General features: G+C 38.9%; 3 protein-coding genes across 7 annotated transcripts in view; 2 read left to right on the top strand and 1 right to left on the bottom strand.

The window, feature by feature from the left end:
• LOC119915606 (zinc transporter ZIP11-like) overlaps window positions 1-6,643 on the top strand; it is a 146,216-nt gene extending 139,573 nt beyond the window's left edge. For all 4 annotated transcript variants that reach the window (XM_038735217.1, XM_038735214.1, XM_038735215.1 and 1 more), the window contains exons 8-10: window positions 4,567-4,665; window positions 4,801-4,959; window positions 5,101-6,643. In XM_038735217.1, coding sequence (XP_038591145.1) covers window positions 4,567-4,665; window positions 4,801-4,959; window positions 5,101-5,179 — 337 coding nt within the window. In that variant the 3' untranslated portion in view covers window positions 5,180-6,643. The remainder of the gene's footprint in view (window positions 1-4,566; window positions 4,666-4,800; window positions 4,960-5,100) is intronic.
• Window positions 6,644-7,732: 1,089 nt separating this feature from the next.
• Window positions 7,733-9,815, bottom strand: LOC119915607 (ankyrin repeat and SOCS box protein 12-like). 2 transcript variants are annotated; one of them, XM_038735218.1, is made up of 3 exons: window positions 9,732-9,815; window positions 8,294-9,064; window positions 7,733-8,053 (listed from the first exon to the last, which is right to left on the bottom strand). In XM_038735218.1, exons 2-3 carry the CDS (start codon window positions 9,054-9,056, stop codon window positions 7,902-7,904), a joined length of 915 nt encoding a protein of 304 aa, XP_038591146.1. In that variant the 5' UTR covers window positions 9,057-9,064; window positions 9,732-9,815; the 3' UTR covers window positions 7,733-7,901. The 2 variants fall into 2 exon arrangements, with proteins under 2 accessions (XP_038591146.1, XP_038591147.1); XM_038735219.1 differs by having other exon boundaries at window positions 8,294-9,061; window positions 9,732-9,802.
• Window positions 9,816-13,847: 4,032 nt separating this feature from the next.
• Window positions 13,848-15,374, top strand: part of pkd1b (polycystic kidney disease 1b) — a 42,319-nt gene continuing 40,792 nt past the window's right edge. Inside the window, exon 1 of the mRNA XM_038736388.1 lies at window positions 13,848-14,030. Coding sequence (XP_038592316.1) covers window positions 13,958-14,030 — 73 coding nt within the window. The 5' untranslated portion in view covers window positions 13,848-13,957. The remainder of the gene's footprint in view (window positions 14,031-15,374) is intronic.

Here is a 15,374-nt window from a genome sequence, read left to right as displayed (position 1 = left end):
AATTCCAGTAATTCCTGTTGTTATCAGTGCCAGTTTAAGAGCCCAGTGAATGTGAACAGTAGGCAAACTGTACAGCGTCGCAGATGGAGACAAAATTATGGATCCCACCAGGATGATCTGTTTAAGCACTGTGATTGGTTTACCACACTTGGAACAGTTGGTAGCCATGCGATTCAGTATTATTTTATTTTTTATATGAGCCTTGACATTGGTTACCTTTAGGTAAGGTTTATGTGTTTCAGGTCCTGGTAAGAATGTGGTCAGGTTCTACACCTGTGCCCATAACTATGCTGCTGTTGCGTGCTTCTGACATCTAGTGGTTACATTATAGTACTGCAGAGAGCAGTGGCGTTTAGGCAGCAGATGCAGTGTCCGTCAGTACATCTTGAGCTCTGTGAAACCATTTAAGAGGATCAAAGTGAACATACAGTAATTATCTCTTGAGCAAGAAGAAACATAGCAAAAAAGGGGTAACACTTACTAATATAGCCTGTGATTTACAGTATGATTTGATTTGTTTTCCTAATAAACTCCCAGTGATCCATGTGCAGATATTTATAATGTAATCAATAAATTTAATTATTATATAAAAGGGCTGTGAAAATGAATAATTGATTGGATGTTGGGTGATGAAGAGTGAAGAGTATTTTTCCATGTGAGTCAATTTTTTGTGTGTGTGTGTAGGGCTGGGCAATAAAACAATAATGATAATTATCTCGATGTAATTTTCCTCAATGACAATATAACAAATGTTCAATATATCATAAATCAATTTTTGATTTTATTCTTTGAATCACAAACTAATTAGCACTTAATTTTTCTATTAAGAAATTTATTTTGTTTTTGCCTGTCAATGATGCTTTTATTGTAAACTGAAAAGCAATTCAGAGTACTTGTCCAGTTCCACTAGCCTCTCTGCAATGACTGGTCCATTTCTGTTTTGCTGTTGCTGCTGTTCTGCTATTCTGTGTCATGAAGTGTCCACTATCACTATCTTTGGCTTCACTAAATCTGAAGAAGTCTACTGAAACTGGCTCTGTAATCTCAGCATTTCCAATCTAGCTATAAATTCATATGAAAGACAGAGTGTATGACATAGTCCATCACATTCAACGTCAAAATATCAAGATGAAGGAAGATCCTTGCTGGTTATAGGTTTGTGGCAGCAGCACAAGCAAATATTATTCAGGAGAGTGAAAGATACTTTTGAACCAAGTGGGCCAAATACCAATTTCAGAAATTGGTCATAAGAATAACAAGCCTACATCCATGCTAGAGGTTCTGTGTGGCTGTACTTAAGCACAGAGGTGCTCTGAGCTAAATGCTAATGTCACCACGCTAACATGCTCACAGTGAAAATGCTGAAAACATTTAGTTGTTTGACAGGTATAATGTTCACTACCTTCACCATCTTATACAGTAAACCTTAAAGTACAGCTGAGGCTAATGGGAATTTCATTAGATTCATCCTCTGGGCACCATGGATATCTGTACCAAATGTCATGGCAATCCATCGAATAGTTGAGATGTTTCAGTCAATTCAAGCTTTTGTATACAGTTGATGATGGTAGTAGTATTAAGGTTGCCAACTGTCCCGTATTAGCCGGGATGTCCCTTATATTAGGCCTAAATGATTTGTCCCTCTCTTGTCCCGTTTTTTGACTACTACGCTGACATAACCACTGACTGATACAACAGCAACAGCAGCAGTGCTGATCACGACACTTGACAAGGGTCACCGACACCTGTCATCATCCAATCACAGCCGTCCCTCACGCGCCTCAGTATACGTTATATGACAAAATGAAGCCTCGTACGTGTATCACACTGTCAAACACGGACCGACTGTCTTGTTAAGCTAAACAGTGCGTTGTTTCATGACTCAAATGTTGTGCAGAACAAAAGCTGAGATGATCACAATGAATGTTTTTGGACCAAAGTCTGTGCGGGATATCTAATGATCTATCCCTGACTGAAGGTGAGCCTGTGTTGTACTCTGTTGCCACCGACGCCTCAAACAAGGCAAAATGTTTCCAGTATGAGATATTTTTATGTTTGATGGAGTGCGGTGTAAGTTACTGGACTTTTATGAAGATAGTGATGAAACTGCAAATGGTATTCATCAAGTTTTGAACTGCCTGAAAAAGCATGAACTGGAAATAAAACACATCACAAGTAGCTATGTTCTTTTTAGTTTGTCATACGTACTTGAAGGGGATAACCTTTTGTAACCTACAGTGTCACAAGTGTTTTGTATTAAACAAATAGTAAAGTTAACAGGTAGCGGTTTAATTAAAGAATTGTGTTAAAGGTACCTGCTGTAAATAAACTATTATTAAACCTACCAAGTATTTAATCAAGAGATTAGCTATTGTTATGAAAAATTGCTTAAAACAATACTGTGTTTTTGTGTCACATTTTTATTGATTGCTTTCAAGATGTAAAAAGAATTTCAACAAATCGAACAAAATGTGCTTCTAACTTCTCATTCCAGCTTTAAGGATTAGTGTGTTTTTAAGTTAAGGTGAGAATATGAGCACAGATGGAAATTTTGCCCATTGCAGTTGTGCTGTGTGCTGCTGACATCTAGTGGTTACAGACAGAGTTGGCAGTTGTTTGGCTGGAGAGCCCTGTCTAAACAAAACAGGTGTCACTGTGGTATTTTACCATTTTACTACTCAGATCAATCAATTTTTTATCTGTGTGCCTCTGCGGAGTATGCTGCTTAAGCACAACGCCACCAGACTGAGCCTGTCTAAGGTGACTTCATTTGTCTCATTTTTAAATACTAATCTTTTATATTTTATTGGAAATTTGGTGTAAGCTTTTTCCTGTGAAATACCACAAGGGCAATTTTCTGACGGCCTTATGGCTTCATAAGCATAGATCCATCAGATTTGGATACGAAAGGTGCGATTTTGTCTTGAAATCTGTGCTGTCAAGTCTGAGAAATAACTCTTAAACATAATTAAAAGTAACTTAATAACTGTTAAAACATAGTCTCAGCTACTTTACATCTATGGAAACAATGCTCTTTCTGCTCAGCCAAACACTGAAGTAACAGGTTAAACATCTGGTTGTCTTTGTGGTGCAGACGACAACGCACAACGATCACATCATTATCATTGAAGAAATACCGCAGTTTTTAGGTAGCTCTTGTATTTCTCCAGAAGAGGGTTGAGCTGCTTGCATGGCTCTGGACACATCTGCCCCCTGTACACAAGCCTGATGTATCAAGTACTCCTCAGGTCCCAGACCGCGACAGTGGAGTGGATTGTTGAAATTTATGAAAGCACATTTTGTTCTCACATCACATGTTGGTCAAGTATTAAAGGGAACATCATAGTTTTTCCTAAATTCTTCCATAATGAAATTGAAGATATTTATTTCAAATACTAAAACATTAATTAAATGTTCCTTCCTGCTGTAATTAAATGAGTCAGTTCAAAACGATGACTACAATAGATAACCTCAATACCCCTCAGAAAGATCACCTTGTTAGCTTTCTCCTTTGCAAACGCCCTCTGCAACATTTCAGCTGTGCCTGTGGTTTGGTGGAATACAAGAAAATGAAGTTGAACATTTCACTTTGAACAAAACTACTGTACAACACTTCTGTTTTATACTGTAGAATTCATAAATATTCCCATTATATTAATTTCTCTGATATGATCAGATTGTGTTTTGATTTTCTGAAGGGTTGAATCTGACTTAACAAGACTTAGGAGTCTACAACTGCTCTGTGAAGCTGTACTTTGGCACAGCAGTGCTCGGGGCTACTGTAAATGCTAACATGCTCACAATGACAAAGCTAACATGATGATGATGTCTAGTTTAGATGTCAGTTTAGTGTGTTATATGCTAACATTTTCTAATTAGCGCTAAACCCAAAGTACAGCTATGACTGATGGGATTGTTGAAGGCATTTGGTCCTGGACCTGAATTTTTCATTTTTCCACTGAAGTCTGTACACAATATATTAGCATATATATATAGCATTTTGTGCTTTGATTACATTTACATATCTGTTTATTAATAAATTTTCTTCCTACAAAACTTTGGTTCCTGACCAAATACCTGAACAACTAATGACATTCCCATCAGCCTCAGCTGTACTTTGTGTATATGGCTAATTAGCAATGCTAAGTTAGCATGCTTACAAGCTAAACTTGGATGGTAAACATGGTCGAATATACAGCTGCTTAATGTCAGCGTGTTAGTGTTGTCAGTCTGAGCACTTTCACTCAAAGCTTGCCGAGCTTAGCCTCACAGAGCCGCTAGCATGGCTCAAGATTCTTAGATTGTCTTGTTTATGGTTTCAGGGACAGTCTGTATTTGTTTTTACTTTTTCATTTCATTAATATGCAGAGGCAAACTAAGCTAGATGCAAACAGAGTAATGTGTGCGGCACTGCACCCTGTCGGTTAGTAATTAAACTATATCACAAAATACCCTAGCACTAAACCATACAGTAGGACCTTAAGAGTTAGGTTCTTAATATTTATCAGAAAGAGGTATGGTCTGACTGTTTTATTTATTTTGTTTGTTTTGTTTTTGTCCTCTCAGAAATTTGGCCATCGGTATTGGCATCCAGAATTTCCCAGAAGGCTTGGCAGTGAGCCTGCCACTCCGGGGTTCAGGGGTCTCGACATGGAAAGCCTTCTGGTAAGTGTGTCTGTGTCTAAAGACTTTCAGACAGTACAATAGTTACACTGTACACAAGCTTGGGCTGAGTACAGATACAATACTTTCAATATAAATGTGGACACTGTAACTTGACTTTTGCTGTTTCCCCGTCAGGTATGGCCAGCTAAGCGGCATGGTAGAGCCCATCGCTGGGTTGCTGGGCGCCTTTGCGGTTGTCTTGGCAGAACCTCTGTTGCCATATGCATTGGCGTTCGCTGCCGGGGCTATGGTTTACGTGGTGGTTGATGACATCATACCAGAGGCTCAAGTCAGGTGAGAAGGAAAAGGAGGAATTAAGGTAGAACTGTGGGGGGGTGGATGGCAATTTTCAGAGCAGCTAGATTAAAGAGTGAAACACAAGTCTTTGAGCATCTGTCTCTAACTAATTTCTTTACTCTAACTTGGCGCCACCAGTGGAAACGGGAAGCTGGCATCCTGGACCTCCATCTTGGGCTTCGTAGTGATGATGTCACTAGACGTAGGGCTGGGCTAAGGTCACCGTGACAACTGGCAGCATTTCAACAGAAGCCTCAATGACCATGATGTCATCACAGTGCTGCTGACCTCAGTTTTTTTTTAAAGGGACCAAATTAAGTGTTTTATTCTGAAACACTGTCTATTTAGTTTGAATTGTCTCTACTTGAAATTCAGCATTGATAACAGAATCACAGAACTATTTTGTGAAACATGTTGTGAGGATGGCTCTACTTGAATAGTTATCTTGCATTTATTTTCATGCTAGCAGTCAATTCCTAAGAGCAGCTGTCATTTTTTTCATGTCATTTAGGAATGAATTTATAAATATTTAATGAATATTCTCCTGATTCCAGAGCTTGTGTGAATGTTTTGCTGAGGGGATATGGCTTTTTGATATTTCAAAACTATTATTTCAAAACAAAAGTTTAACAATGAATGAATGAATGTTATTTTCTATTAGTTTACTTCTTCCAGTTTTTTGTATTTCCTCATAATGGCAATACTTGAAGTCTGGTGTTTGGTGATTTATTGAACAATGAGATCAGATTTAGCTTGACTCCTGCTGTATCGTCGTCACTGCGAAGAAAAAACAGCAAGGTACAATGTGATTATGGTGTACTGAAACATGAAATTCCAAAAGACTTTTTGTTTGTGTCTACGCAATTGTGACTTTTACGAAGTTCACTTTTTGGACGCAATTTGTGGACTATCCAGACATTATTACCACATAATTTACTTTATCCTCTTCCATAACAAACTCATATAAATGACACACTCTCCTTTTAAACCAAGTGTAGTGCCTTTTTCATGGCACAAACAGTCTCCTGTCATCTGAAGAATCATGTGTTGTGGTCCATGTCTAATTATTTAAAGGCTGATGAAGTTACCACTGAATAGTGTGAAGTATTTATATAATTAAACAACAGAGTAATTCTCAGTATGTTTTTTTTATCCATCTGCCTTTTCTAGAGAGACACAATTCTGACATTCATTTCATGCCAGAGTTAACAGATCCTACGAAACCTAAAAATAAGCTCCTGTGGTTTTCTTTGTCTCTGGTTGCTGCGTGTAGCTTTGAGCTGGTATGCATGAAACTTCTAAGGAATGGTCTTAAACTTAATAATGAGTCAAAAGAACTCTTGGTAAGAGTAAAAGTAGGCCTTAGAAGTTTGTATAAATAAGCAAAGTCTTAATGTGATCGTACGTGCTGAATGCAGTGACTTCTAAAAAAAAATTTTTTTAAATATTAGTCTACCCATAATACCCTCCATCAAGCACTGAATCAACCAATATCCAAACCTCAACGCTTCATGCACACCAAGTCATGCTGACACTTGCATGCATCAGTTTATTGAAACATGCAAGAGTAAAGCTTATGTAGCTAATGCTGACAATATCAATATGTATTTTGGATAATACTCATAAAATCTTAACAAACTTCTGTGTAGATTCTATAAAATGTTTGTACGTGAATCAAATACATGTTTGTTTGTTCGTTGCTGTTTTAGTTGGTTGTGCTAGCAGCATGGCGCTGCTGATGGCGATCGGCCGGTTGATTCTCCACTTTGGTCCTGGCTGAAATATCTCAACAAATGACCATGAAATTTTGTGCAGATTTTCGTGGCCCCTAGAGCAGGGCTTTTCAAACTCAGACTGGGGGCCTCCCATCAGACAAACCTTTGAACAAGGTGCCTTAGTTTACTTGTTTAGTTGTGCTCAATACCTGGAGGCCTATGGGATCACGATAATGTTATTTGATCCCATAGACACTCAACAATGGGGCCAAGACAGCCTAATACTGCTGTTTGACATAACTTGAGACTACACCAAATACATAACAAACAGGTCCTTAGAGTCTGATTCCCCATAACTCCTGTATCTCTGAACTTCCTTTAATTAAATCACACACATTTAGGCTCTGTGATCTCCTTTTGAAAGCTATTAATAAAGTAATAAGTAATGTGTTTTTTTGTGTACTTCCATTCAATGAGCCTCCCCTGAAACAGTTTGGCCTCCTATTTTGAAAACGATTAATCGCATTATGCGTAAATTTGAATAACGAATTCTAAAGTAGTGTGTTGCGCAATTTTAATTTAAATGTACTGCTATATACACAAAACTGTAATAACATTTACTTACTTACTGTCTTTTCAACTAACTTGAATTCTTTCATAATATATACATTATAAATGTGGTTAATGACATTCAGTACAATCACTTTTTTTGTGTGGTAGGTGAGGTTAAGTGTGTATCACTCCCAACTGAACACTTGGGAAGGTTTAGGGAGGAATAAGAGCAAAATATTTTTGTTCTAATTATAATTTCTGCACATGTAAGACCAACTTAAATCTATGAGCGGCTTAATATGTACTGACCTCGATTCGTTTTAAGGCTTTGTGCATGCATTTTAATGGACAGAGGCAAGCTTGTTGGTTTCATAGGACAAACAGCTCTTTCAAAAAAAGGAACTAACTTGCGATGAACATGTGACAAAGAACTGTACAAGAAGCCGTTTCCATAGAGAAGTCTTCCAACAGCTACAGGGTAGGTACTAATAATAAAACCTAAGTGCACACCACTGATCCACATATTTAATGTTTTGAGTTAACAATCAGGCTTAACAGAGCAGCACATGAACAGACAGAAGTGATAAAAGGTAGCTCATAATCTACAAATAAAACAAAAAGCTTTAGCCTAAATAAAAATACATGTACATAATGTGCCTTCAGCTCACATAGCTACAGGACAGTGACTGGGACAGGCTTGTGTTGCAGGAAGTTAATGAGACTTGTTGGCATTTCCAGCTGGTCGATAGAGTGGATCTTGTTGATCTTTTTGAGGTATCTTCGGACGGTGAGTCGGCACTGTGAAGTCAAGGCCTTTGGATTTCCTAAAGACAGGAAAAGAGTTACCACTGGGATACCACAAATTAATATAATTAACTGTCTCTTATTTTATTTCAGTGCATCCCTTTAACAAGATACACACATGTCTTGTTAGCTAAAGGAAGTATGCAATGGCTTTTAGTCTTACTTTGTTGAAATCCATCATATTGCAGGAGCAGGGTACCACACAGGAAGGTTAAGGATCATGAATATAAAATGTGTAATTATGCACAGCCACTCAATACCTCTTTCCTGCAAAAGCAGCTCCACAGCCTCATTCTGCTTCGTGGACTTCTCGATGATCAGCGTAGGGAGGTAGACGTTTGCACCAAAGTCGATCAGAAGCTGGATGTACTCCACGCCGCAGCCATGCCTGAGGCACATCTCCAGCACTGTTTTGGGCTGCTTGATGGAACTCAGCAGCTTTGCATCTGTGCAGTTATAATCTGGGTCTGCCCCATAGAGGAGCAGTAGTTTGAAACATTCCATGTGTCCGTAAACGGCAGCAAGGTACAGCGGCCCGCTGGATACCCTTGCGCTGGAAGTCCACAGCAGGACTTTGGAGCGAGAGTTCACCTCGGCGCCGTGTTTAAGCAGTACCTTTAATATCTCCGCATCTCCCTCCCGAGCAGCAGTGAGGACAGGTGAGCAGTTGTTGGATGAGCTCCCGTTGGGGTTGGCACCAGCTTTGAGGAGCGCTAAGACACAGTCCAGGTATTTCCCACGAACGGCTGCGAAGAGAGGCGTCTGAGCCTTGACATCTACACAGTCCAACAGGGCACCGTGGGCTAGCAGGACCTGCAGACAGCTGAGGTGGCCTTTAGACACCGCAGCGTGTAGAGGCGTGCCTGCGATGCCCCAGCCACCTCTGCAGTTGATGACTTTCTTATAGATTTCTTGGCAGAGCATCTCATCAAGGAGTCTGTCATCGTTTTGTAACACTGCTTGTCTGAGCTGGGAAATTTCACAACTACTTTCTTCTTCTGCAGATGTCCTTAGTTGAAGCATAGAACCTGCTGAGAAACGTGAACAAAGACAAAGTGATCTGTGGAACTGTCACTCGACAACTTGTAGGCGGTGCAAAGATGCTCTCTATAGGCACAGATGAGAAAGCGTCAGGACGTTGCATGCGCTGCATCACCTCTATAGACCCACACCAAACTCCCTTCAAAATGTTTCACAATTTAATGGCTTGTCGACTAAAATACACAACCAGAAGGTCACAACTTTATCTCGATTATAAATAATTAAGGTCTTCTGGCCAATTAGGCCTACAAAAAAAACCCTATGATCCATGATGATGCAAAATTAAAGTACAATAACCCCCTAACGCGGTGTTGTTTTCTGACATAAGGATGGTGAAATAAAACGTTTTTTAACTGCGACTTGGTGTAACGCGACTGAATGAATGGCAAACTTATAACTGGCTAAAAATGTTATTTAATTTACTGACTCTCCGTTCAACACACAGTAACGTAGCGTCAAGTATCAGGCTAATATAACGTTAACGTTACGCGCTCCTCAACAGGAACAATTTCGCCAATATTCAGCTAAAACAACCACCAGTTACATATTAAACTGCACATTTTGCGTTGCAAAGCCCGCGCTGCCTTGTTTTAAAATGAGTTGTGGCAACGTAAATAAGCTACACCGTTATGTTTTCTTCGGTTTATATTAGCCTACCTAAGAAATGTCACCATCAGCTGCCTTCTTCATCTTCCTGTTTGGTCGTCTTCTTCTTCGTGTTTGGGTGATGAACAGTTTCATGTCGCATTGCTGCCCTCTAGTGTTCCTAACTGCTACAACAACATGTAGCCCCGGACTTTATTGTTGCAGTTTGCCACTGGTAAATTTTTTCTGTGTGGCTTAGGCTTAATTTAATTTTACTTAATTAATTCAGGCGTCACACAGCTAATATGACTTTAATTTTGAGTGAGTTCAAAATGGAAGTTGTAAAGCAGGAATGATATTTAAGGTGGAATGTGATAGGTAAACACATTAGAAAATAATAAGGAATAAGAACAATTAATGTTATTAATTCATTGTTTAACAAGAATATAAGGAAACAGAATTACTGATATGCACATTTAATTATACTTTTATTGCATTCTTTAAATGTAAATTTAATTTGTGGCTCCCAATTTCAGCTGTTCAGTTGAAGGTGAAATGAGTGAGGAACATTTTATGCATAAGTCAGAGGTCAAATTAAATGCTAGCTCTGTATGCTGTCAAAGTTTTTAATAGATTTCTAGTAGCAGCATGGCTCTAAGAGTGGCAGCGTAGGTCTGTCAGTTGGTCAGTCCGCCACTTGAGTACAGACTGAAATATGTCAACTATTGACTAAACTGAAACAGAATTTGAACACTGAAGATGAATCCTACTCATGTTGGTGATCCCCTGATGTCACCCAGAGCTCTTGGTCTGATCTGCCTTCCATACTCAAATGCCGATCCACCAGTGGTAGATAGCAAACATTACCGAAACTATGTTGAATCAGCATTCTGCTCTCAACGCTAATTTCATTGAATCAACATCAGACTCTGATGAATGTGACTTCAGTGGTATTTCAACAAATATTACTATTGAAACAACTGATAGCCTAACTAACAATCGACGTGACTTCAATGTGATTTCAACCGATATTAAAACACAGAAAAGAAACTATAATATATTAAAAATGTATAAATGACAACGGACAATTTAATCTAACTTTACAGATGCGCCAGTTTATTATAGATGTAGACTGCCTGGCTGTGGTGGAATCCATTGACGTTTACAGTTAAATGTTATTTAAATTGTCTAACATTAAATGCAGTCATGGATTGAATCCGGAGGCTAAAAGTAGAAGACTGACAGATGTATCAAGTTTGCTGGCTTATTTAAAGTTAAATGTCAGGGGCGTTAGCTACGTTCAGTTACAAGCATGAGAAAGGCGTGCATATATTTTGCAAACAACTCCAGATCTGAGCAAAGATAAAATACAGTTATTATCATGATTTACTGTCCTGCACAGGTTATGATCTTCTGGTGATAAAGTTAGCATTTATGCTAGAAAAGTAACTTATCCTATTACGATGGAGCTTGGATATTGTGCTATTAGTCAGTATAAAATGGTATTGAAACACTTGTATATATTCTATGACTGCATGTATTGTTAGATAATGTCAATAAACAACAAATGTCTACAAATTTGGTACAATTTAACATTAGATAAATTAGTAGCATGCAGTTTCCTCTGCAGGATCACAGCTGCCTTGACTTCAAACTTCTGGATCAAAGCCTACACACTTACATGGTGGGCTGAAAGAATCAGGATGAATCAGGACCCATGACAGACCTGTGACCAGTCATAAATTAGCTGGCCACAGCCCTCTCCCACCTGAGGTCCTTGGGAATTTTACATGCAGACCTCTAACCACAAATTGTTATGACTGTGGACCGCCAGCAGCCACCACTGAAAGTCGAGTTGATTGGCTTTAGCCTTGCGCGTCTGCTGTCCAGCCTGGTGTCTGTGTGCAGATCACGTGTTGCAACGCACCAGAGGTCATACTAAAAAGCTATTCAAATCCACAACTCGCTACAGGGTACCCCCTCTATCTGGGTCACATGGACTACGAAGTGTTGAGCTTTATTGTAGAGATCATAGAGAGCCAGCAGAGTATGTGCTGGACCAGGGGGTTGGGTACAAACAATTATCTCCAGAAACAACTGCCAGCAGAGATGGAGATTTAAACCAACAGAGGAGTACGTGTAGGACACAGGGTTTCACGCTATACACGCTTCACAACATACAGTATTTACTTGTACTAGTATTTATTGCTACTCTTACTGATATCTACTTGTAGATCTCTCTCTCCACAGCCTCTCTCTCTGTATTAAGGCTTTACTGATGCTTGGATGTTGTTCTTAAAAATGTGAGTCACTTTGGATAAGAATGTCTGCCAAATGAGGGTTGATTGTACAACAGCCTCCCTGGCTGAGCAGGGAGCAAGAACATTGAGGTGGACGTCCTGAGAATGATCCCTGGTTAAGGCTCTTCATAAGAATTACAGACGCCTTCCACTACTACTTCCCCAAGATGGATGAGCAGTCACCAGTTGGTTTGATCAATTGAGCAATATTTCACATTTAATTTCTCATTCATTATTAAATTGTTGCATTAAAAAAACATATAATAGCCAGTATAATGCCATACGTTTGTTGATTGAATCAGCAAGCAGTAAATAATTATGCTGCCTGCCACATGCACTGTATGGTTTTGACCTGGCTGATTTTAAAGAGAAAATAAGCTGCTATTTTCAGGCTTGTTTCTTTTGTGACTGCCCTCGGTATGTTTGCCTTGCTACTGCTCTGTTTTGTTTCTCCTGTCTGCCAGGGCTGGACCTGAAGGCAGCACAGTCAAGTGTTGTGGCTTTTACTGTTTTATTCAATACCCAGCCAGTACACCCCTCACATCACTGTGCAATTTTCTACAAATGTTTCATATGTTTCGTAAAAGACAATGTAGAACTTCTTCATTTGTTATCAATAAATTTACTTCATTTCAATTTACTTCTATTTATATGCAGGTTCTCTACCACTTTTGTCTAATTATAGGGTGTAGTCGTATCAGTGTATTTAATGTTCATGCCTGTAGGTAGGAAAATAATCTATTACACTCATGGTTCACAACCCCTAAAGGGGACATGAGATAAGATGTATTACATTCATTTTAGAAGTCTTTTTGTTGTTGTTGAAAAATGCAAAAGATTTCACTCTTGATGTTTTAAACTTATGTGTTAAATAAACAGTAAATAAACAGTTGTCTATTTTTAGTCATATCTTGTTAACATTTTTTTTACTAGTTCTTTTTATGTTTTAAAAATGTATTATGTGACTCAGACACTTCTGTGATAAAAACACACAGGGAACTATTAAGTATTTAACAACATGGATTGTCATGAGGGGTAAATAGTAAAAGTCAGAAATGTAGTGCAGTGAACATACAACATAGCATAAAATGGAAATGGTGAAAATCCCAAGTCGGCTAGTACTAGAGTATATGTACTGAATATTTTCACTGTTGGATTTGGCAGTCTGTTCAGTGTAACCTTGCTCCTGTGATGGGAAAAGTTCTGTCTCTCAAAGAGAAATACAATCGTATCCATAGCAATGGACTCACAATCGCCTGCTATGGTTGTCTTATCACTGCCCTCAGCTTTATCTGCTCCCTCTCCAGGCAACCCAGATGGCATCCTTTCTTTTAAATCTAGGTCTGTGTCTTTTGCTTGTGCGTCAAGGAGCCTTTGTTTGGTTAGTAATGAGGTCTTGGTGGACATGGGCACAGTGCAGGAAAAAGAATACAAAACAAAAAAAGGGTTTGGCAACACAGCAAAAAAAATACATACTGCTCCGGCTAAATACTTAAAGCATATTTAAATCAACAATTTGTAGCCAACAGTGATACTACAATGACTCTGCTCTCTGAGAGTTGTTTCTGTCAGGACCCTTTAGCTGCATCCTGCGTGAGTGGATCTGACTGAGGTTTTACAACATGGTAATGAGCAGCGCCGGCCTCCCCTGTCCACTCTCCTTCTATAGCTGTTGCCGAGAGACAAAGTAGAAGTCACCCAGGCGCCCAGAGAGAGTGGAGAAGAGGCCTTTAAAGCGACGACACCACCATAACTCATAGTGTGTTTGCAGGATGAGGGGAGGGGGGGGGGGGTGTTGTTGGAGGGAAATGAGAGCATGTGTAGAAGAGACAGAGTCGCGTTCAGAGGGACTGAAAAGAAGACAACATTTTCAACTTTTGCAAGAATCTGCACATTTACTGCAACGATGGCAGTGCATTGATTTCAACAGTGCTCCTGTGGTGATTGGGCAGAGAGTGTTTTTTTTTTTCTTAAGGAGGATATGATGTGCTCTACAAGATGACAGGTTCACTTCCATCACAAAAGCAGGCGCTGTGGATTCTTAGTGTGGTTCTGATCACTGCAGCCGGAGGTGAGAAGCTTCATTTTGTACCGAATAAAAACATGATGGTCTGTTTTGGGTGATTCAGGTTTTGCTTCTCCTTCAGAGAGGTGAGGGTTCAGAGTTAACTACAGCGACCCTGGAGCTGGAGACTTCAGTTGGGTTGATGCTTTAAGACATGACAATTTATTTTATGTGACTTATACTGTTTCCCACATCAGTAATGATCATTTTGCTTTGTAAAGGACACTGATGCACTGTTTAGTTGCTAGTTGTGCTAACTTGCTCCTCACCCTCTGGGACTGGAAGGCGGTGACGATTGGAGTGGGTCATAATGTGGTTGCTGCAGTTTTGACTAACATTTTATGTATTCATCCATTATTTTTTGTTTTTATAACTGCTGTTATGGCTATTGTTTTAGTGAAGAGGTGGCAATTTTAAATTGTGTTGAAATACATACAGTGACTCGGTGGTTCCATTTAAACAATACAAAACAGAAAGGTTGCAAAAATGAACCTACTTTGAGGTAAGAGAAATGTTTTCCCCTTGTTTGTTTTTTTCCTTCTTTCTTTTTTTATCATGTGCGATTTCTCTTGAGACTCTTGGGGGATCCTAACCCCCAGGCTGGGCATCACTACAGTCACTCATACCCATACTCAAACTTTAACGTGCTTTTTAATATTAGTTTTTACTAATGAGTTATAGTTTATCTATCAATTTATTACAGCATTATCAACAACTAGCCTTTATCTTAGTTTAAGCTCACTAATAAACAGTGGTGGAAAAGTGCATTTACTCAAGTCCGGTACAATTTCGAGGCACTTTACTCGAGTAGGCTATTTCAGTTTTATGCTACTTCATACATCTACAGCAGTTCAAAGGGAAATATTGTACTTTTTACTCCACTGAGTTAACTTTTTAACTCAGCTGTTGTTACTATATTTTTCAGATTTTACAAAGTTCAACTAGATGTGAATTTAGAATTGTAGAACAATAAAGCACCTAACAGCTGCTTACACATTGATGCATCCATAATAATTGATAGGAGGCCATTTTTCTGCTTAATGAGTACTTTTCCTTTGGGTACAGTACATGTCAGTATATTTTGCTGATAATTGTTCTGTACTTATACTCAAGCACAGTTTGAATGCAAGATTCTTACATTGTGGTATTTCTCCTTTTACGTAAGTAAAAAATCTGAATACTTCTTCCACCACTGATAATAATGACCTGTGTGCTACACTGGACATGTTACATGAAAAGGGATCATTTTCACTTAAAGCATTTGTGGTTTTTGGTTCCCCAGTGTTTCAACAGTCAAGCTGGGTGTGTATCGTATTGTTTGTGTTCAGCTCAAATGATCCTGATTAGATC

The sequence above is a fragment of the Micropterus salmoides genome, unplaced genomic scaffold, assembly GCF_014851395.1.
Source record: "Micropterus salmoides isolate LMB-PRFRI ecotype aquatic unplaced genomic scaffold, ASM1485139v1 Ms_hic_scaffold_21, whole genome shotgun sequence".
In the NCBI taxonomy this organism is placed as follows: Eukaryota; Metazoa; Chordata; class Actinopteri; order Centrarchiformes; family Centrarchidae; genus Micropterus; species Micropterus salmoides.
The sequence above is the reverse complement of the archived record's forward strand: the minus strand, read 5'-3'. Positions and strand labels throughout refer to the sequence as shown.

Coding starts and splice junctions, on each gene's coding strand:
- LOC119915607 (XM_038735218.1), bottom strand. CDS start 9,056: ATGCTTCAACTAAGGACATCTGCAGAAGAAGAAAGTAGTTGTGAAATT. Junction 8,054..8,293: donor GCTGCTTTTGCAGGAAAGAG/GTATTGAGTGGC, acceptor TCCTGTCTTTAG/GAAATCCAAAGGCCTTGACT.